At 37.5% G+C, this 21,324-nt stretch overlaps 3 protein-coding genes and 1 long non-coding RNA gene across 4 annotated transcripts; 3 read left to right on the top strand and 1 right to left on the bottom strand.

Moving 5' to 3' along the window:
- Positions 1–181: 181 nt before the first annotated feature.
- On the top strand, positions 182–2,008 carry LOC144019674 (uncharacterized). The gene is made up of 4 exons (XR_013283742.1): positions 182–271; positions 474–611; positions 1,545–1,638; positions 1,764–2,008. It is a non-coding gene; the product is annotated as an uncharacterized LOC144019674 (long non-coding RNA).
- Positions 2,009–5,516: 3,508 nt separating this feature from the next.
- LOC144019569 (rheacalcin-2-like) lies at positions 5,517–8,107 on the top strand. The gene is made up of 7 exons (XM_077522720.1): positions 5,517–5,539; positions 5,618–5,677; positions 5,766–5,781; positions 5,933–6,021; positions 6,224–6,361; positions 7,644–7,737; positions 7,863–8,107. Exons 2-7 carry the CDS (start codon positions 5,618–5,620, stop codon positions 7,949–7,951), a joined length of 486 nt encoding a protein of 161 aa, XP_077378846.1. The 5' UTR covers positions 5,517–5,539; the 3' UTR covers positions 7,952–8,107.
- Positions 8,108–10,032: 1,925 nt separating this feature from the next.
- Positions 10,033–17,455, top strand: LOC144019342 (struthiocalcin-2-like). The gene is made up of 7 exons (XM_077522343.1): positions 10,033–10,148; positions 12,307–12,369; positions 12,455–12,473; positions 12,613–12,701; positions 15,237–15,374; positions 16,998–17,094; positions 17,206–17,455. The coding sequence occupies exons 1-7, from the start codon at positions 10,041–10,043 to the stop codon at positions 17,292–17,294; spliced, it is 603 nt and encodes a 200-aa protein (XP_077378469.1). The 5' UTR covers positions 10,033–10,040; the 3' UTR covers positions 17,295–17,455.
- A 1,042-nt stretch (positions 17,456–18,497) lies between these two features.
- LOC144019584 (arrestin domain-containing protein 3-like) lies at positions 18,498–21,121 on the bottom strand. Its single transcript, XM_077522739.1, has 6 exons — positions 20,775–21,121; positions 20,589–20,664; positions 20,360–20,507; positions 20,190–20,286; positions 19,518–19,774; positions 18,498–19,438 (listed from the first exon to the last, which is right to left on the bottom strand). Exons 1-6 carry the CDS (start codon positions 21,016–21,018, stop codon positions 19,226–19,228), a joined length of 1,035 nt encoding a protein of 344 aa, XP_077378865.1. The 5' UTR covers positions 21,019–21,121; the 3' UTR covers positions 18,498–19,225.
- Between the last annotated feature and the right edge of the window lie 203 nt (positions 21,122–21,324).

Here is a 21,324-nt window from a genome sequence, read left to right on the forward strand (position 1 = left end):
CATTGATTTTTTTTGTGTCATTCATCATTTGTGTTCTTTTCTTCTTCACAACAGACGCCACATAAAGACGAAGGTCAGTAGCTGTTTCTCACTGATACTTAAAATCAACAACAAACTAAACATTTGCTAACCAATTTAATGTTCATAATCTCATTTTCTTCCCAACACTGATTTTGTTGCAGGCTCCGATTCCTGTCCAAAAGGCTGGACTCAAGTGAACCGTCGCTGTTTCTACTTCCAAGATGACGGAAGAACGTATGCAGATGCAGAGGTATGAAATATTTTCATATTGCCGTTGTGCTCAAACCAGTGATCCATCGACAGTATTTGTCTATGAAATGTACAGATGTCATGGATTAATGCAGTTTGTACAGTCATGACCAACACGGGCTGAAAACTCCAAATCTTCTGTCTTTCTTGTGCTGAATGAAATGTTTTCTCATTTCTATTAATGACTTTGTTTCTTCTTGTAGAGCGTCTGCAAACTTTTTGGTGGCAATCTGGCCTCGTTCAGCAGCGCTTTGGAATATGCCGTCGTTCGCGAATTAGTTGTGGAACAGACTTCCACCCCTAATGAGCACGTCTGGATTGGAATCAATCGGCCATTCGGGGTAAAACACGTCTTCATTCTTAAAACAACTGACAACAAGTCTAATATCTATTCAATACAAAATCTTCTCAACCTGTCGTGCAAATCTTGAACAGAGCAAAGACAAGCTTTGTCCCCATCGAGCGAGGGTCTGTGTCGTAAGGGCGGAGCACAATCATGCCTCACCCCCTTTTTATCGTTTAGGTCAAGGGTCTTGTTTGGCTATTTTGTCCTTCTCCTTTGACTCCCTATAGAGCTCTAAAAAATTTGTAGAAATAAATAACTAAATTAATAAATATATATATATATATATATATATATATATATATATATATTTGATATGAGAAAAGAATAATTAATTGTTTAAAAAATGCCAGAGTCCAAATTTTTAAGTGATCAGAAAAAGAGCTGAAAGGTAGACGTTATTAACCATTTTTAAAAAATATCCAAAAAAGTGATCATAAAATGTCCAAAAAGAGCAGAAAAAATGCCCACAAAATTGACAAAAATGTCAGAAAATTAATAGCAAAAAAAAGGAAGAAAAAACTAAAACTAATACTAAAATTTAAACAAAAACACTTAAATGAACCATAATAGATAAATAAATAAATACCTGCTCAAAAACCTAAATGAATTTGAAATACTAAAGTACTTGCATCATCAAGTGTGAAAAAAAAAAAAAAAAAAAAAACATTGCTCGTGGCGTGGACTTTAATTAAAAAAACAACAAAAAAAAACAAAAAAAACAGCCTTTGCAACAAGGATTATCAAGAATAGGAGGAAGAGCTAGCACCACAAAATCGCAGGCCAGAGAATAAATGATATGAAAAAAAATGTAAATTGAAGGCTCATATATGATAACGTATTGTAATTGTATTGTGCTGTTGTGGCAAACAAACAAGCATGCGTTCCCCTTTTGGCTCGACTCATTGAAACGTGTTCCTTTGACTCCCAGGGAGATGACTTCGTCTGGACTGATGGCTCACCAGTTCGTTTCACTGCCTTCAACAATGAAAACGATCCTGGAAATTGCGGGGAGATTGACGATGGTGAATTGCCTATTTCTTCCAATTTATTATGTTATTCTTGTTCGATGAGTTGAACAATGAATTAAGAGGGAGATTACATGCATTGATTAGAATTTGTTGTCACACTGTTTTGTGTTTACTTGCAGATCTACTGTGGGACACCGACCCTTGCTCTGAAATACACAGATTTGTTTGCGCCAGAGATGCTAAAAAGAAATGCTGTGACGACCACTGATCCACCCTCCAACCATCAGATGATCGATAACAATGCATTTTGGGTTGAACACACCAATCTTGTTGTTCGACCCAAATTTGCTCATTCTCATTTATTAATTGCCGTCATCAAATACTTTTGACAAAGTGGGATAATAAATCTTAATTAAGCATTAAACATTTTGGTGTGGTATCTTATTCGTTTCATTTTAGTTCAGTGTTTTCCAACCATTGTTATTGTATTTATTTATTTTTTAACATATTTGTTATTATTAACAATGGGAAATTCTCACAGCAGACCACAAACTAAAAATGTCACAAAAAGAGTCCCGGTATACTGAAGTAATGAGGATCTAATCTCAGTTTTCCCACAAATTTACTGAGTAAATGAAGTCTACTGTCAAGATGATTCATTTTTCAGGAACAAACTGTCTTTTTTTCCCCTAAGGAAAATGAAATTGGCATTCTTTTTTAAATATAAATCCATTTTCAGTTTTTCACGATTGTCAACACACGTTTCTCAATACAATAACTGATTTCTAAATACTGCACACACAAAATACTAAACCTGACACTCCCTTTGCAAGAGGACTCTTGCCATCAAATCTCTACGTTGTGTTCACAAAATGGAACTCATGTTTTCATTTGCGCCACACAGTTGTATTTTCCAATGAATTGAGAAACGTGTGTTGACAATCGTGAAAAACTGTAAAAATTGAGCAAATCGTGAGTGCCTAATTCACTAAACACGCACAGACGGGGAAATCCGTCACTAAGTGCACTGCCAACCAGATTGCGCCCCAGTGCGCCGGTGTTATTTGTGCGTGTGTAAATTCGGTAATTTGCATACATTTAACGCAAAATATACCCACCCCAATGCAAATGAGACCCGTTGATATGCAGCGTCTAATTCACTAACGCCAGCGCAAATAGCCACAGAGAGTTTGCGTGACGCAAATAACGTTTTTGGGAAGCATATATTAACCTGACGCAACCTCGATCCCGGGATCATGACAGCAGTGCATGGCACGGTGCACCGTCGCTCTCTGGCTGTTCACACAGAGGGGCATATTCACTAAGAATGCGCTGCGTCGGGTAATAGCGCGAAATATTGCACCACAACTGCACACGCAGTCTGCGCCCAGTTACCAACCTATGCACTAAGGATATTGCTCTAATCATATACCGGCGCAAACACGCCCACAAAACTGACAGCTTGGAGCAAATTTGCACCTGATTTACCACACATGGCAACGGATTTGCGCCAACAACATGGTTGTTATCGTAACAGTTGCGAGAAAGATGACATTATCAGAAAGCCAGGTTGGACGGAGAGTAAGCGTTTCGAGCGCCATCGAGCTGTACAGAGCAGAGAGGACGACAACGACGTCATTCATTCATAAAGTACTAATTATTGTTGCGATCGTATTTTAGAAATATATTTTCAGAAGTTGGCGTGGCCGTACAGTATGCATCTGGCACATAAGAATGATCGTAAAATACCACCCCCACACCCCGGGCCCCCGCCTATGCTGATCAGTCCAGGTTACGTCATTAAAAAAACAAACAACCAAAAAAAACACAACAACAACAACTTAGAAAAAGGCCCCCCTTAAAAATGCCTCCCCGTCATTGCCGAACTGCCCGGGTTACGTTGTCTTAAACCAACATTGATGAATGTCCCCTTCTCTCTCTCTCTCTCTCTCTCTCTCTCTCTCTCTACCGGACGCAGCGCATTCTTAGTGAATATGCCCCTTTGTGTTGAATCAAAACAAGAAATTTGCAAACATCTGTGTTTACTTTGGACAATAAAAACCAACATTTCTTCCTGATGCCTTATGTTATGGCCCAAACCGGTGAAATTGTAATTACTTTATGTACGCATTTGCACTCTCAAAACGCAAAAAAATGCACCTGAAGGCAAACTCCTGGGGCCTCATTCATAAAGCTCGCATACGAAAAAAATGAGGCCAAAAGTACGTATGAACATTCCTGCGCCAAATGTGGTATTTATAGAAAACAAACGTGTAACTTTTAGTGCCGTTCCGATACCGATACTGGTATCGGCAGAGGTGCAGATACTGCATTAAAACAGTGGTATCGGTGACTACACACAAGTAACAAGCCGATACCATTAATTCCAACGCTAATTGTTTGTTTTGCTCCAGACTTGCTCCAACGTCACGAGCACGTGGAGCAGAAAGCACTTGAATGAACTTAATTATTTTAAACACCCGCATTCTCTCATTTATCACCTATCTTGGAAAAAAAACTCTTGCGAGAAATCATATTAATTCGCTCTGTCTTCCTCCATCACAGTCTGATTTGGTACTGCCAAACAAAAAGACCAAATATGACGAAAATAAAAACTAAAAAAAATCAGTACCTCCCTCCCTACCCGCTCTTGAGGACTTGCAAGAACCAAGACAAGGGAAGACAGAACTCTCTCTGACCCTTAATATCTGGGTCACCACCTCTTCCAGCTCATGTCTCTGGTCGACACTATTCAACTATGCACACTCAAACCAGTAGACATTCCAGTGGCTTCTTCCCTCACTTCATCAATTCTTCATCAAAAATTAATAGCAAAAAAAGGCCGAAAAAAAAACTACAACTAAGACTGAAATTAAACAAAAACGCTTACATGAACCATAATAAATAAATAAATAAATAAATAAATGATTAAAAAAATCTGACTGAATTTGAAATACTAAAGTAAAAAAATAAAAAGTAACTAACTATAGTGAAAAATCTAAACTATTAACTGGCCCAGTGGACTTGCATCAAGCGTGGAAAAAACATTGCTCGCGGTGTGGACTTTAAAAAAAATAAAAATAAAAAAGCCTTTGCAAGTGGTAACACCAACAAGGATTATCAAGAATAGGAGGAAGAGCTAGCACCACAAAATCGCAGCCCAGAGAATAAATGATATTAAAAAAAAAAAAAAATGTAAATTGAAGGCTCATACATGATGACGTATTGTATTATGCTGTTGTGGCAAACAGACAAGCATTCATCAACTCGGTGTTTCACTGCAAATTTTAATTTAAACTTTTTATTTTAATCATTTATCCTAAAATAATTCACTTATTTTAAAGTCCCGTTGCACTGTAAACTGTTTGCAATTTGTTTGCTGAAAAATAGTGCAATAAAAATGCATTTGTTTTTCTTAATATGATAAATATGATAAATAATCGTGACTCAATTTTGGTCATAATCGTTCTGCCTTAGCAAGAAACCATCAACTTCTGTCACGACTTGACGCCTGAGAACTAGTTGCTACTCTTGACGAGGAACCTTTAATGACACTCAAGTCTTATTGTCAGGGGCCTTCAAAAAAGACAAAGCACACATAAGCTCTTCCGTATTGGTACCTGCCAAAAACGTCATAATGATGTTTTGTTTACGTCTAATTTTGTAAAGTCATCGGGTGTGGATGGGAGTTGTCGAGAAAAAAAAAAAAAAAACACGCCTCAAAATGAAGGACAGAATGAGAACACTTAATTGTAGCACGTCCCTTTTAGGAAACAATTCATTTGAATGGTTTCTATTTTCCCGAATTATTTGGTCTATTGCTCATAATTAACAATTTGCAATCCTGATCTGCCACAACCTCCTATAAAACGGTTCTTCACGTCTTCACGTCTCCGCATCAAGCATCACGACTGCAGAGGTAACACGGCACACCTTGACATCCTGCCTTGCAAACGTTTGTGTTATTTTCAAGGTTTTCATTTGAAGATGAGTTTAAGGCTGACATTTAAAATATTTTTCTGTCGTTGCACAGATGGCATTTGCTCTTCGCGCGTTTGTGCTCCTTTGTGGGATCATTGGACTGGCTGTCTGCGTAAGTCAAAAGAAACGCATATTTATAACTGTGTTTGAATTTTATTTTTTTTTTTGCATCATCATATTTGCTCTTTTCTTCTTCACAGTGCTCTAAACAGACCGGTAAGCATGAACACGGAGGTTGGCAGCTGTTTTTCAATATTACTTAAAAACAACAACAAACAAAACTTTTTTTTTTTACTTATTTTTGGCATTTGTTTCCCGATTTAATATTCATAATCTCATTTTTTTCCCAACACTGATTTTGTTGCAGGCTCCGATTCCTGTCCAAAAGGCTGGACTCAAGTGAACCGTCGCTGTTTCTACTTCCAAGATGACGGAAGAACGTATGCAGATGCAGAGGTATGAAATATTTTCATATTGCCGTTGTGCTCAAACCAGTGATCCATCTACAGTATTTGTCTATGAAATGTACAGATGTCATGGATTAATGCAGTTTGTACAGTCATGACCAACACGGGCTGAAAACTCCAAATCTTCTGTCTTTCTTGTGCTGAATGAAATGTTTTCTCATTTCTATTAATGACTTTGTTTCTTCTTGTAGAGCGTCTGCAAACTTTTTGGTGGCAATCTGGCCTCGTTCAGCAGCGCTTTGGAATATGCCGTCGTTCGCGAATTAGTTGTGGAACAGACTTCCACCCCTAATGAGCACGTCTGGATTGGAATCAATCGGCCATTCGGGGTAAAACACGTCTTCATTCTTAAAACAACTGACAACAAGTCTAATATCTATTCAATACAAAATCTTCTCAACCTGTCGTGCAAATCTTGAACAGAGCAAAGACAAGCTTTGTCCCCATCGAGCGAGGGTCTATGTCGTAAGGGCGGAGCACAATCATGCCTCACCCCCTTTTTATCGTTTAGGTCAAGGGTCTTGTTTGGCTATTTTGTCCTTCTCCTTTGACTCCCTGTAGAGCTCTAAAAAATATATATACATATATATATATATATATATACATATATATATATATATATATATATATATAATATTTATATTACATATTTAGAATTTTTTGGACAAAATATTATTTGAATGAATTAAACATTTAGATATGAAAAAAGAATAATTAATTGTTTAAAAAATGCCAGAGTTCAAATTTTTAAGTGGTCAGAAAAAGAGCTGAAAGGTAGACGTTATTAACCATTTTTAAAAACACCCAAAAAAGTGACCATAAAATGTCCAAAAAGAGCAGAAAAAAATATGTGTATTTATATATGTATATATATATACATATATATATATATATATATATATATATATATATATATATATATATATATATATATATATATATATATTTACATATTTATAATTTTTTTGATAAAATATTATTTGAATGAATTAAAGATTTTGATATTAAAAATTAATTATTCAAAAAAATGCAGTCAAAATTTGACAGAAAAAGAGCTGAAAGGTAACCATTTTTTAAAATACCCAAAAAAATGAACATAAAATGTCCAAAAAGAGCAGAAACAATGCCCACAAAATTGCCAAAAATGTCAGAAAATTAATAGCAAAAAAAGGCAGAAAAAATAAAACTAATACTAAAACTAAACAAAAACACGAAATAAATAAATAAATAAATACTTGGTAAAAAATCTGACTGAATTTGAAATACTAAAGTAAAAAGTAAAAAGTAACTAATTATAGTGAAAAATCTAAACTATTTACCTTGCCCAGCCCGGTGGACTTGCATCATCAAGTGTGAAAAAAAAAAAAAACATTCCTCGTGGTGTGGACTTGCCTTTGCAAGTGGTAACACCAACAAGGATTATCAATAATAGGTGGAAGAGCTAGCACCACAAAAATCACAGCCCAGAGAATAAATGATATTCAAAAAAATGTAAATTGAAGGCTCATACATGATAACGTATTGTAATTGTATTGTGCTGTTGTGGCAAACAAACAAGCATGCGTTCCCCTTTTGGCTCGACTCATTGAAACGTGTTCCTTTGACTCCCAGGGAGATGACTTCGTCTGGACTGATGGCTCACCAGTTCGTTTCACTGCCTTCAACAATGAAAACGATCCTGGAAATTGCGGGGAGATTGACGATGGTGAATTGCCTATTTCTTCCAATTTATTATGTTATTCTTGTTCGATGAGTTGAACAATGAATTAAGAGGGAGATTACATGCATTGATTAGAATTTGTTGTCACACTGTTTTGTGTTTACTTGCAGATCTACTGTGGGACACCGACCCTTGCTCTGAAATACACAGATTTGTTTGCGCCAGAGATGCTAAAAAGAAATGCTGTGACGACCACTGATCCACCCTCCAACCATCAGATGATCGATAACAATGCATTTTGGGTTGAACACACCAATCTTGTTGTTCGACCCAAATTTGCTCATTCTCATTTTTTAATTGCCGTCATCAAATACTTTTGACAAAGTGGGATAATAAATCTTAATTAAGCATTAAACATTTTGGTGTGGTATCTTATTCGTTTCATTTTAGTTCAGTGTTTTCCAACCATTGTTGTTGTATTTTTATTTATTTATTTTTTTTTAAACATATTTGTTATTATTAACAATGGGAAATTCTCACAGCTGACCACAAAGCAAAAATGTCACAAAAAGAGCACATAATGAAGTAATGAGGATCTAATCTCAGTTTGCCCACAAATTTACTTAGTAAATGAACTCTACTGTCAAGATGATTCATTTTTCAAACAAACTCTCTCGCTGTCTCTCTGTCTTTTTTTCCCCCTCAGGAAAATGAAATTGGCATTCTTCTTTTAAAAATAAATCCATTTCATATCAATCCACAAAATGTTTGAGAACTTGAACGAACCCTGGCATGAAGTCAACATTCGTTAGTGTGGCAAATGTTCTCTCCTCAGTGGGATAGGGGCTGAACCAATTAATTTTGACATCTCTCGAGACAACCTACTTTTTTCATGTTAAAACTGAAAGATCCCCTGAAATGAGCTTTGCAGCAATGACACCAACCATCCTCTGGACGCCCTGATACTGTATCAACATACATTTTCACGAAATTGTACCTTGTTGTAGAGTTGCAGGCTCCACTAGGAATGTCTACTGTTAGCCGAGCATCAAACAAGCGGATTTTGGTGGGCGTGGCCATGGTTTGCCAGACTTTGTGTGTTTTTGACTACAAAATGAGTTGTGCGTGGCCAAGTCTCATCTTTTCCATGTGCTTCTGTTTACAAACTAAAGGGCATATTCACGAAGAATGCGCTGCGTCCGCTAATAGCGCGAAGTATTGCACCACAACTGCACCCGCAGTCTGCGCCCACTTACCCACCTATTCACTAAGGATATTGCTTTAATCATATACCGGCACAAACACACCCACAAATTCTGGGAGCTGGGAGCCAATTTGCTCCTGATTTACCGACACGTGGCAATGGATTTGCGCCAAGAACATGGTTGTTATAGTAACAGTTGCGAGAAAGATGACATTATCAGAAAGCGAGGCCGGACCGAGCGCTGCAGAGGCGTTTTCCTCATTTAGCGTCGTTAAGCTGTACAGAGCAGAGAGTACGATGTCATTTATTCATAAAGTACAAATTATTGGTGCGATCATTTATTAAAAATATATTTTCAAAGGTTGATGTATGCATACAGTATGCATCTGGCACGTAAAAATGATCGTAAAATACCGCCCCCCCCCCCCACCCCCTCGCACCACCCGGCCCTCCGCCTATGCCAATCAGCCCAGGTTCCGTCATAAAAAACAAAAAAACAAAAACACAACAACAACAGCATAGAAAAATTAGACCCCCCGCCACCCCCCCCCCCCCCCCCCCCCCCACTCCTCTCTGCGTGATCAGTCAGAGAGGAACGTGCACCATGCCATGCACTGCTGTCATGATCCCGGGATCGAGGGTGCGGCAGGTTTATGCATGCTTTACATAAATGTTATTTGCGTCACGCAAACTGTGTTGCTATTTGCGTGAATTAGGGATGGGCAATCTCGGTCCTCGAGGGCCGCAGCCCTGCATGTTTTGCAGGTTTCCTTTTTCCAACACAAGCTGTTTGCAATCAATGCGATCGTTATCAGTCTAATGCACAGCTTGCTGATGAGCGGCTCATATATCAGCTGTGTTAGAGAAGGGCAACATCCAAAACCTGCAGGGCTCTCGAGGACCGAGATTGCCCATCCCTGATAGACGCTGTATATCAATGAGTCTCATTTGCATTGGGGTGGGCATATTTTGCATCAAATGTATGCAAATTACCTAATTTACATACGCAAAAATACCGCTGGCGCACCGGGGTGCAATCAGGTTGGCAGCGCACTTAGTGGTGGATTTCCCCATCTGCGCATGTTTAGTGAATTAGGCGCTCCCGGATTGCTCAATTTTTCCTGGTTAGCGCCGCGCAACGGCTATGCAAACCTTTAGTGAATCTAATCCTGAGTCTTCACGTCTGCACCTGAAGGAATATTGGCACATGGTTTTGGGTGCTTTAGTTTCAATTGTTGGTATCGATCCCGGGGTAAGTGAAAGATGTTCTGCTAATCCACGTTTGTATTGCCCCATATTCTTGAAGTTGTCAACAGTAAAATGTTTGCCACAAACTAACACACGTTTTGGGAGTTGCTTGGGCATATTTAATGTAAAAAAGTTTTTTGTTGTCCTCTGTACACGTTGTCACAGAGCAGTTCCTATGGGGTTGTTTTGCTTCCATGCTGTCCTGCTGCTGCTGTTTGTTCGTGGGTTGGAAATGGTGGGAGGGGTTGAAAATTGTGAGGGTGGGGTTCGCACTGAGTTAGTGATGTGGAAAACCGAAAAAGGTGGGGCTAGTGAAGTGTAAAACCGATCAGCTGAAACATTCCATTTGAGAGTGCTGTTTGAGCCCATAGAAAAGGGAAACATGGATCGTTTATCTTACAACTTGGGGACTTTGTCAGGCTGTAGTAAGGCATATTTATGACCAAAAACCTAAAAAAAATAAAATAAATAAAAAATAAATAAAGAACACTTCAATTCAGTAAGCTTTAAGTCACATAAAGTCAAAACACAAAACCATACTTTTTCATTTTAAAACTTAAATTGGTTGGCTCATGTCAAAACAACACTTGCAGAGATTCCATACGTACCATAAAAGGCGTGGCCACTAATGTTGGCAGTGTAATTAAACTGATTGTTGCCAACTCTTTAAAATACTAACAAAAGGTAAGTCTCCACCCGTCCACCTGGCTTAGGAAATGAAACATTACAGACATCGTCAGCACAGCGACATTTCTCTTGTTCGCGATGAAGCCATTTTTTCTACACACACTTTCATTGTTTGCTGACTCTCCCATCCAAACCTCTGACACCGCCACCATGCGGAACCTGGAAATGTGTAATGAAAGGTGTGATTTGGTCAAGTCTGACGGTGACCCCACTTTTCGTGGATCGCAGTTTTCATGAGCCATGCGAATTCCATTGATATCCGAAAATTTCACACGTGAAAAAGTGAAATGAACTTTTCACCTACAAAGTACAAAACTATCCAAGTCATGATTCAATTCAATTCAAACTGATTTTCCAACTCAAATATTTGCCAAATTTCTATAGTACTCTATGAAAGCATCTTTGTGTTGAATCAAAACAAGAAATTTGCAAACACCTGTGTTTACTTTGGACAATAAAAAACAACAATTTTGCCTATTTTTTATGTCACGGCCCAAACCGGTAACTACACACAAAAAACTGCACCTCATGGCATACTCCTGGAGCCTCATTTATAAAGCTCACGTATACAAACAAAACGGGTCCAAAACTCTACGTTTGAATATTCGTACGCCAAAGATGGTATTTATAGAAAAGAAACTCAGCGTGTAACTTTACGCACCGCCACGTCAAGTCTGTACCGTACACAGTCCGCACATTCTGGAAATATGGACAAACAGCTTTGTGGTGCATTTCGATTCCTCAAAAGCTCAATGTTTGCTGGATGTTGAATTTTAATTTAAAGTTGTTTTTTTTAATCATTTATTCTAAAATAACAATTCCTTTATTTTAAATTCATGTTGCACTGAAAACTGCTTATTGTTTGCTAAATAAAACAAAAAAGGTGCAATAAAAATCCCCGTTTCTCTTAATATGATGAATAACTGATTAATAATCGTGATTACAATTTTGCATTTTGGTCATAATCATATGGCCATCCCAATAAATCACTGATTTCTGACAGGTGCTCTAGACGAGGAATGTTTCATGGCACTCGCATCTGATTTCCAAGCTGCTGCAACAAAGACAAAAGAACACATTCAAGTTCTGGTGTGATGGTACTTGCCAAAAACTTAATCATGGTGTCGAATATACGTACGTACTATCTAATTGGCTAATGCTGTTGGGTGTGTCAGAAGTTATCAAGAGTCAAAGTGAAAGACGGAATGATAACAATTCCTTGTAGCACCTCCCTTTTATGAAACACTTCTTCTGAATGGTTGCATTGTCCCCTAATTATTTGGGCTATATCGCTATGCTATAAAAACGGGTGTTCTTTACGTTTCAACATCAAGTATCACAACTGCAGAGGTAAGAGTGCACACGTCGACATCCTGCCTTCCAAACCCAACAACACTTCTTGTGTTATTGTCAAGGTTTTCATTTGAATATGCGTGTAAGGCTGACATTGAAAATATTTTCTTGTCATTGCACAGATGGCATTTGCTCTTCGCGCGTTTGCGCTCCTTTGTGGCATCATTGGACTGGCGACTGCCTGCGTAAGTCAAAAGAAACGCATACTTACAACACTTTGATTTTTGTGTGTGTCATTCATCATTTGTGTTCTTTTCTTCTTCACAACAGACGCCACATAAAGACGAAGGTCAGTAGCTGTTTCTCACTGATACTTGAAATCAACAACAAACTAAACTTTTGTTGTTGTTTTTAACTTATTTTTGGCATTTGCTACCCGATTGAATGTTCATAATCTCGTTTTCTTCCCAACACCGATTGTGTTGCAGGCACCGATTACTGTCCGAAAGGCTGGACTCAATTGAACTGTCGCTGTTTCATCTTACAAGATCAGGGAAGAACGTTTTCAGATGCAGAGGTATAAAAGATTGTCACATGGTCGTTGCGCTAAAGTAACTCACTGCTCCAGCTATTTGTCGATGAAATGTCTAAATGTCATGGATGAATCTGAATGGATGAGTCTGAATGTCTTTAGTAGGGATGCACGATAATGATATTTTCAACCGATACGTTAAATCAATAATTTTGCAAGTGCCGATATCGATAACTGATAATCCAATAATTGTATGCAAAATTAACTTGAATACAAATATATACAGAAATATTAGAGGTGCAACGATACACACAATTCACGATTCCGTTCGGTTCGATATATTTGTGTCACGGTTCAATACATTTTTTTAAACGCGCATTTTAATTCTTCTTTTTTAATTTATAGTTTATTGAAATGATCAACATTTTGTTTTGATTCAAAACTACAATTTTTAAGTCTGGTATAGCAATACCAGCCTCATTTTCTGCTGTCCATACTTTGGAGCTAGAACCATAAGTACATGTCAAAAAAATAAATAAATATAATATAAATAAATAATAATAATGATTATATCAAAAAATTAATGAATTTTTTTTTTTTTTGATAAATCATCTGTCTTCTGTAGTGGATCCTTATCAGTCAAGTATAAATAAAAAAATATCTCGCTTAATACTGTGTTTTTGAACAGAAAAAGGTCGCCTGACAATGGACATTTTCACTTCGAGGTGACGTCTGCATACATATATTGCCATTTTTAATCTACTGAATTTCCACCGGTGTAGTTTAGCATTGTACGACGCTTGCAGAGGAGATACTAATTTTTTTGTCAATTTTTTTTTTTTTCGAGCGTGAAATCAGTCGACCAATCAGGAGCGGAATTTCACACAGTTGACTAATCAGGAGCGGACATTCGCACAATCGCCCAATCAGGTGCACGCGACAGTGGAGGGAGGAAGAGATGATGGAAGGCAGCACTGTGTAGTTTTTTTTTTTCCTCACTCACTCACGCACTCACTCACTCACTCACTCACTCACTCACTCACTCACTCACTCACTCACTCACTCACTCACTCACTCACTCACTCAAGCTTACATCTTGTGAGCCACACATGGTCTCCCAGGCGGAGAAGCGAACCCCCGGCAACCGGCACCGAAGGCAAAGTGACGGTTCCACTCCTCCACCTGGAGCCCGCAGCACGGTGTAGTGTAGCGAATGGTTCTGCGTTCCACAACGCAACGGAGTAGAGTAGACAAGCACAGCTCGTCGTCGTCATGAAGTGTGACTTAGTGGCGAGCGGTGACTTTTTCGAGTGGGCATGCTTTAGTGTCACATATGCGAGCGGCCGCAAAAAATTGTTGGTATTTTTATTATTAATTTCAATATTAAATATTATTTAATTATTATTTTATACCGCTGTGTAGGTATAAGATTAAAGCGGAAATATTCAGGACTGACGCAGGTTGATACGCACACACTGTAATGTAACCAGCTCCGTGGTGCGTGAAATGACAAAATCATAATTTGCCAAGTCGTTGGAATTTACAGTATTCGGAGCTGATTTGTGCCCATGATGTAAACTCAACCCGGGAGAAGGAAAAAAAATGGCATCGCAGGAGAGTCGCAAGAGGTTTCAACCAACAATAAAGTTTGCTCACCTGTAACTGCAACTAGCCACTGATGTTTCTCGTACGTCCTTTCGTAAAAGTTTTCGTTATGATTACTGCAGTAGGATGACCACTTAAAATAATATTTCCGCTGGAGCATTCCTGTTGCGGGCCGGAGGACGGCGGAGCACGTCCGAGAAGGCTGAAGCCTCCTCGGGCATGAAATCTGGCATTTGCCGGCCCTCTTATCTCCACAAAGCCACTGACTGCTAGCCAAGTAAGCTAAATATGCGCATGCACGTTGTCAGGCATGCAGCTAGACTGTCGGCCTTATTGCCATTCAAAAGCGCACATGCAGAAACAACCTCTCAGACTAACGCAACTTTATTTCGCATTGCGCATGTGTGGAAGCTGTTGGCCCTACGGTTTACAAAGCGGAACTTCCTCTCGCGAGAGACCCGTTTATCGCGATGGTTCGTGCGTGCCAACTATCCGCTGTTGGCTTTCAAAAAAAAAACAAAAAAAACTCACCACTGTCCACTTTCCACATCTCCGCAAGGAAAACAGGACAAATTACGCAGGAATTTAAGACCAAAGCAGTAGAACTAAGGTATTGTATAACTATAACGCCACTGAAGTGCGTCTTGTTCATTCAGTATGTACCGAAACGTGAAACCCGTTTCAAACAATTCAATACAGATACACGTATTGCTGCACCCCGAATATACCATAGGAGAGGGGAGGGGTTGAGATGTTGGCCACAACTTGAGCCACAACCATAAATGATGGACCAACGTGGCAAGTCTATTATTATCGGCGGATTTCTTTATTATCTTGTTAATCTGTATGATGTCAAATTGGTTGATAATTGCCGATAATTATTGCCACCAATATTATTGTGCATCCCTAGTCTTTAGTCTGTAGTGCTGATAAAATGTTTTCTCATTTCTATTAATGACTTGTTTCTTCTTGTAGAGTGTCTGCAGAATTCTTGGTGGTAATCTGGCCTCCTTCAGCAGCGCTTTGGAATATGCCGTCATTCGCGAATTGATTCTGGAAAAGACGTCTGACCCTTCTGCTGATGTCTGGATTGGACTCAATCAGGCATTCGGGGTGAAACACATCTTCATTCTTAAAACAACTAACAAGTCTAAAATCTATTCGATAAAAAATATTCTAAACCTGCCATGCAATTTTTTATTTTTTTTTAATGTCCAAATTTGTAAGATTCATTTTCATTTCATTTCATTTCATTTGTTTATTTTTAAAAATGCACCAGAACATATTAATGAACATTTACATATTTAAATATGTGTAGGATTATAGCTGTTGTTGTTTTTTTTTTAAAAATTCAAAAATAAAAATTTTAAAAAAAAATGTCCAAAAAAAGTGACCATAAAATGTCAAAAAAAGGAGCTAAAAATCACCATATAATGTAGACAAAATTGCCAAAAAGTTAGAAAATGTATTTTATTTATTAATTTCTTTATTTAAAAAAAAACAAAAAAAAAAAAAAAAAAACAGAACAGAACAGAAGATGCTCAAAAAGTAACCATAAAATGTCTAAAAAACTAAAGAAGAAAAGCAGAAAATTACTGTAAAACGAATGTTGGAAAATTCCTTATTTAAAAAAAAAAAAAAAAAAAAAAAAAAAGCAGAAAAGAAAACCGTTAAAAAAGTGACTATAAAACAAAACAAAAGAAGAAATCCCAAAAAATGACCATTAAATTCCATCATCACGCCGTCATGCCATCTCGACAGTTATTTCACCCACCCGTCTGCATAAATGCCATTACGGTTGTCTATATTAACATTTAACAAACAAACAAAAATACTGCTCTAAAAATTAACTAGCTAATTTGAATTACTTAAGTCAAGAGGAAATAAAAGAAGAAAGAAGGTTGAAAAGTAATTTGGGAACTGCAGTTTTATATTAAATTCTACAAATAACCCTTATATTAAAACTAAAACTATTATTTAAAAAAAAAAAAAACACTGAAACGCAGCATTTTCAAAAAAGAAACAACAAACCTGCTCTAAGAAGTAACTGAATTTGAAATACTATAATCAAAACAAAATCAAAGACGGAAAAAAAAGTTTTCACGGTCATTTGGAAATCGGAGTTTTATTTTGAACGCTACAAGTAATCCATATGTTAAAACTAAACACTTCAATGAACCAAAATAAATAAATAAATAAATAAATAAACGCCTGCTCTAAAATCGAACTATTTGAAATACTAAAGTAAAATATAAATAAAAAGTGACTAACTATAGTGAAAAAACTGCCCCAGAGTCTGCCCTGGTGGACTTGCATCATCAAGCCTGAAAAAACAGCACTTGTGGTGTGGAATTTAAAAAAAAAAATTTAAAAAAAAAATTAAAAAAAAAAAAAATTAAAAAATTAAAAAAAAAAATCCCCCAGCCTTTAAAAAAAAAAAAGTGGTAACACCAAAAATGGTTATCAACAACAGGAGGAAGAGCACACACCACAAAATCACAGCCTAGAGAATAAATCCTTTGCCACTCTTCAATGATCTCAAGATGCAAATCTGCAAAATGAAGCGCTCATTATTGTGGACCAGGCCTGGTGTACTTCGAGACTTGTTACTGTGTAGAGTAACATGAATCCTGTCACAAGATCATGGAATTGTAATCAAACTTGAAGGCTCATACATGATGATGTATTGTATTATGTTTTGGTGTGAAATGTGAAATGTGTTCCTTTGACTTCCAGGATGATAACTTCGTCTGGACTGATGGCTCAACAGTTCGTTTCACTGCCTTCAATAATAACAACTTTCCTGGAAATTGCGTTGAGATTGAAGATGATGGTGAATTGCAGATTACTTACAATTTATTAACATATGGGTTGAACAATTAATTACACGGGAGTTCACGTGCAATGATTAGAATTTATCACACTGTTTTGTGTTTACTTCCAGATCGACTGTGGGACATTGACCTTTGCTCTGTAGAAAACATATTTGTTTGCGCCAGAGATGCTAAAAAGAAATGCTGTGACGACCACTGATCCACCCCTCCAACCATCAGATGATCGATAACAATGCATTTTGGGTTGATCACACCAGTCTTGTTGTTCAACCCAAATTTGCTCATTCTCATTTATTAACTGCTGTCAGTCAAATACTTTTGACAAAGTGGGATAATAAATCTTAATTAAGCATTAACGCATTTTGGTGTGGTATCTTGCTTAATTTTAGTTCAGTATTTTTAAACCTTTTTTTTTTTTTTATCTTTAACATCTTAAAACTTAAGTCACCTCAAGTCAAAACACAAAACCATACTTTTTCGTTTTAAAACTTAAATTGGTTAGCTAATGTCAAAACAACACTTGCAGAGATTCCATACATACCATAAAAGGCGTGGCAACTAATGATGGCAGCGTAATTAAACTAATTGTTGTCAACTCATTAAAATTCTAAGGAAGGGTGTGTGCCCAAGCCTCCACCCATCCACACACGGAACATTTTGTTCCATTCACAATGTAGTCTCTCTTTTTTTTTTTTTTTTTTTCTTTTCTTTTTTTAACACACATTCACACTTTCATGTTTGCTGACTCTCCCGTCCATGCGGAACCTGGAAATGCGTGATGAAAAGTTGTGATTCGGTCATGTCTGAGGGTGGCCCTAATTTTCGTGGATGAGCTATGCGAATTTCATTTTGGCTTGTCAAATCAAATATCGGATAAGTCGAGTGTGTCAAAAACATCTCCCACATCCATCCACGGCGACTTACGGACCCAAGGTTAGTCGTTACATGTCGTATTCAATTAAGAACATTAGCTAAATTTTAGTCCCCCAACATTAATCCAATTTAAATGTAATAGTTATGTGGGACCAATTGACATACCGTGTTATTTAAATCTGATGAATCTTTGAGTGAATGAGAACTTAATCTGTTTGACCACAAATTTACTGCTAGCCTATCAAGATGAAACAAACTCTTCCTTTTTTTTTTTTAAATTAAATTAAAAATTAAATTGCCACTTCAAAAAATAAATCAATTTGTGAGCAATCTGTAAATAATTCATTCACTATAGGAAAAAAAAACAATATTGGGGCAATTTGATATTTTTAAAGGTTGAAGTGGGGAACGATCCAGTTGGAACCTTATCAATTTCCCATGGGAGAAAAATATTTAATCATAGATATTTAACAAAATAATAATAAAATAATAATAATAATAATAATAATAATCCAATTCAAGATTTTGTTGTTCTCCAGTTGTTTCTCATTTATTAAAGAGTTTTGTTTCTTCAAATAGAACTGATTTAGAAGTACAGCGATAACTGACAGAACCCATCATATATGATTTAATGTGAATGTAGTAATGTCAATAAACAGTTCCCCTTCCATAAGGAAAACGTGCACAATTCAGCCAATACAGGAATAAAATTTTGTTCTCTAATAAAAAGGCATTCATCATGTTAAAAACGAATGTGGACATAAAAATATGTTCTATTGGATTTGTTCGTTTTGTACTGTATCATATAGTATGAACCACAAATTATTCCTATAAATGACTCCCCAAGTACTAACTTTGGTGTTGTAATTTCAGTTATTATCGTGGACACTGTTGCAACATGAAAAAAAACAAAAAAACAAAACAACAACACACAATTCAAATGACAATCAAAGCATTGGCCACCAGGGCGCGTAGTTTGCACATGATGCCTCACGAGCTGAACCTTTTTGTGAACCTGTTGGATGGAAATTTTCAAGTGCTTCATCTAACCACCGATAGAAGATCCAACGGCAACCAAAACACTTCATCTTCCAAAAGAGTCACTGAAATTATTGCTGCAAATTTCACTCCTTTCACTTAGTCCATCCCAGTTGTTTTGTTGCGCTCAATTTGTTTGTTTGTTTTACTTGTGCAGCTACAGCAGCACCGAACTACATTTTTATCTCTTCTCGCTTGACTTCCTACGTCCGAAGCACACTAGGAAGGGAACAAGGTTTCATAAGAAGGAGGCGAGTCCACAGGTTGAGGTGTTGCATGTTGTTGGGGTGTGTTGCTCAAGCTTGGATGGTTGGTGTTCCAAGACGCTTGGGCATCCAATGCCGCTGGACCCGGCTCTTGTCGTATGTCAGGAAGGACAACAATTGGAATTTTGACCCCCTCGTCAACTGTGCATTTGATATCGAGACCGACCTGACAAAATGGCGATTGTTTAATTTTAGACGGAAACCTCCATCTTCATATGCGGTCATTTTTCTTGTGTGGCTTATACCTTCAGCTCATACTCCAGCTTGAAGATGGCGCAGTTCAAGATGGAGGGCGGTAGTCGTCTGGGGATGGGGATCGCCTTCACCATTGTGTCCTTGCTACCGGCTGCAACAGCATTGGCCTCCATCTGAAGGATCTTTTTTACAATGATACTTTGCAGACCATTTCCAAAGGAAATCTCCTTCAGGTAGAACTTTAATATTGGTGTGACTGAATGATTTGATTGGTTTAGAATTTCAGCTTGGACTCTGACTGTTTCGCCTATGATGAGAAGAAAAAAAAAAAAAACGTTTATAAGGTTAAAAAGATGGGTAATGTGGCTTGTTTAGAATTAACGGGTGCTATAGGGACTTTAAACAACACAATTGTTGGACACGTGATGACTTTACTCTTATGATACAGTTTGCAAGCACAGGATTTGCAACCAAATATGAAGCTTTATGAAATTATGACATTCCTTTAAAATATGTTATCTTATCTTCCAAGTTGTGTATCAGGTCCACATGTGAACGATATGGGGAACAAAAGCGGACATGCTTGAGTTAAATGAGCCTCGTGGGTCTTACAACAAGCATATATAGGTGGCTAGGAACATGCCTAACTAAAATTGAAACGTACCAATAAATTGGCCAACAGAGGGAGCTCTAACTTGACCAACATTACCTTGTTTGATTACCTTGTTTGTATCCAATTCTGTCCGTGTAAACGTCCATTTTAACGGTCTTCAAGCCAAATAATTTGACCTTAGAACTATGACAACCACGCCAAGGCACCTGACAAAACAACTTCCTGTTAGGTCATGTGCGTTAACTTTGTTTGCATCCATAAAAAAAAAACATTTATTACCATAAGCCCAGCAATATCTATAGTTGGTTTGGAGACAAATTTGAAGGAGGTTTCAGCTTTTTTTGGCAGCCTCTTTGGTTGTCTCAGCTCTGCCTTGAGCTTATGAACAATTTTACATAAATTGCAGCTGAACGATGATGGCATTCGTCTGTGGAGGAAAATGAAAGAACATAGAAATGAGTTGAAAATAGTCAGGGTGTGACAGGGCAAAACAGGACTAACCAAATACCTGTCAGGAATCTTGAAGGAGAAAGGAAATACATGTCTTCCTTGAGCGATAACTTTGGTACCCGCACTCGTTTCACCTATGTACCATTGAATTCATTTTATTTATCAAGGTTTATAACATTATGTATACTCTCATGAAGTAATTGCACCAAGATGCCTCTCGGAGCAAAAATTAAGTCATACACACCGTCTTGTCTTGCTTCTTCCAAGAATTGTTGTTGAATGGTGTAATATTTCTCATAAACACTAAAACTGCTGTCTTCATTAGTTGAATGTGCTTCTCCTCTTCCTTTTGCTGTCAAAGTCAGCCATTTGATTGTAGTTTCTTTTAACACCTCCACAACGATTCTTCCTCTGACAGTATCACCGTTTGTGAAGATGTTTTGTTGGTTGATTGCATCGTATTCAATTGAGAAATCAGTGATGCCCATTTTCCAAAGTTAAGTTAAATGGACAAACAAGTTGTAGTTTCACCTTATTTGCCGACTGCACGCCTGTTGCTTGAGAGGCGCGTTTGCATTGGCGCATGCGCCATGGGCCGCGCCCCTTCACCCTCCCTCTCTCCTTGCTTGCACCAAGCTGCTGCGCTCCCTCCCACTGTCGCTCCAAGTAAAAAACAAACAAACAAACAAAACAGTTTTTTTTTCACATTTTAAACTAAATGCATTGGGTTGGGTTAGGTTGAACCAAAAACAAAAATAAAACACACACACACACACACACACAAAAATTAAAAA

Source organism: Festucalex cinctus, chromosome 5 (assembly GCF_051991245.1).
Source record: "Festucalex cinctus isolate MCC-2025b chromosome 5, RoL_Fcin_1.0, whole genome shotgun sequence".
NCBI classification, from domain to species: domain Eukaryota; kingdom Metazoa; phylum Chordata; class Actinopteri; order Syngnathiformes; family Syngnathidae; genus Festucalex; species Festucalex cinctus.

Bases quoted from the DNA above. Each gene is read 5' to 3' on its own strand.
- LOC144019569 (XM_077522720.1), top strand. From the start codon at position 5,618: ATGGCATTTGCTCTTCGCGCGTTTGTGCTCCTTTGTGGGATCATTGGA. The intron at 6,362-7,643 runs GTAAAACACGTC...TTTGACTCCCAG, and splicing joins GAATCAATCGGCCATTCGGG to GGAGATGACTTCGTCTGGAC. The intron at 7,738-7,862 runs GTGAATTGCCTA...GTTTACTTGCAG, and splicing joins TTGCGGGGAGATTGACGATG to ATCTACTGTGGGACACCGAC.
- LOC144019584 (XM_077522739.1), bottom strand. From the start codon at position 21,018: ATGGGCATCACTGATTTCTCAATTGAATACGATGCAATCAACCAACAA. The intron at 20,287-20,359 runs GTAATAAATGTT...TTGTTTTGTCAG, and splicing joins TAGATATTGCTGGGCTTATG to GTGCCTTGGCGTGGTTGTCA. The intron at 19,775-20,189 runs GTAATCAAACAA...TTCTCATCATAG, and splicing joins CAGAATTGGATACAAACAAG to GCGAAACAGTCAGAGTCCAA.
- LOC144019342 (XM_077522343.1), top strand. From the start codon at position 10,041: ATGCAAACCTTTAGTGAATCTAATCCTGAGTCTTCACGTCTGCACCTG. The intron at 10,149-12,306 runs GTAAGTGAAAGA...GTCATTGCACAG, and splicing joins TTGTTGGTATCGATCCCGGG to ATGGCATTTGCTCTTCGCGC. The intron at 12,702-15,236 runs GTATAAAAGATT...TTCTTCTTGTAG, and splicing joins GAACGTTTTCAGATGCAGAG to AGTGTCTGCAGAATTCTTGG.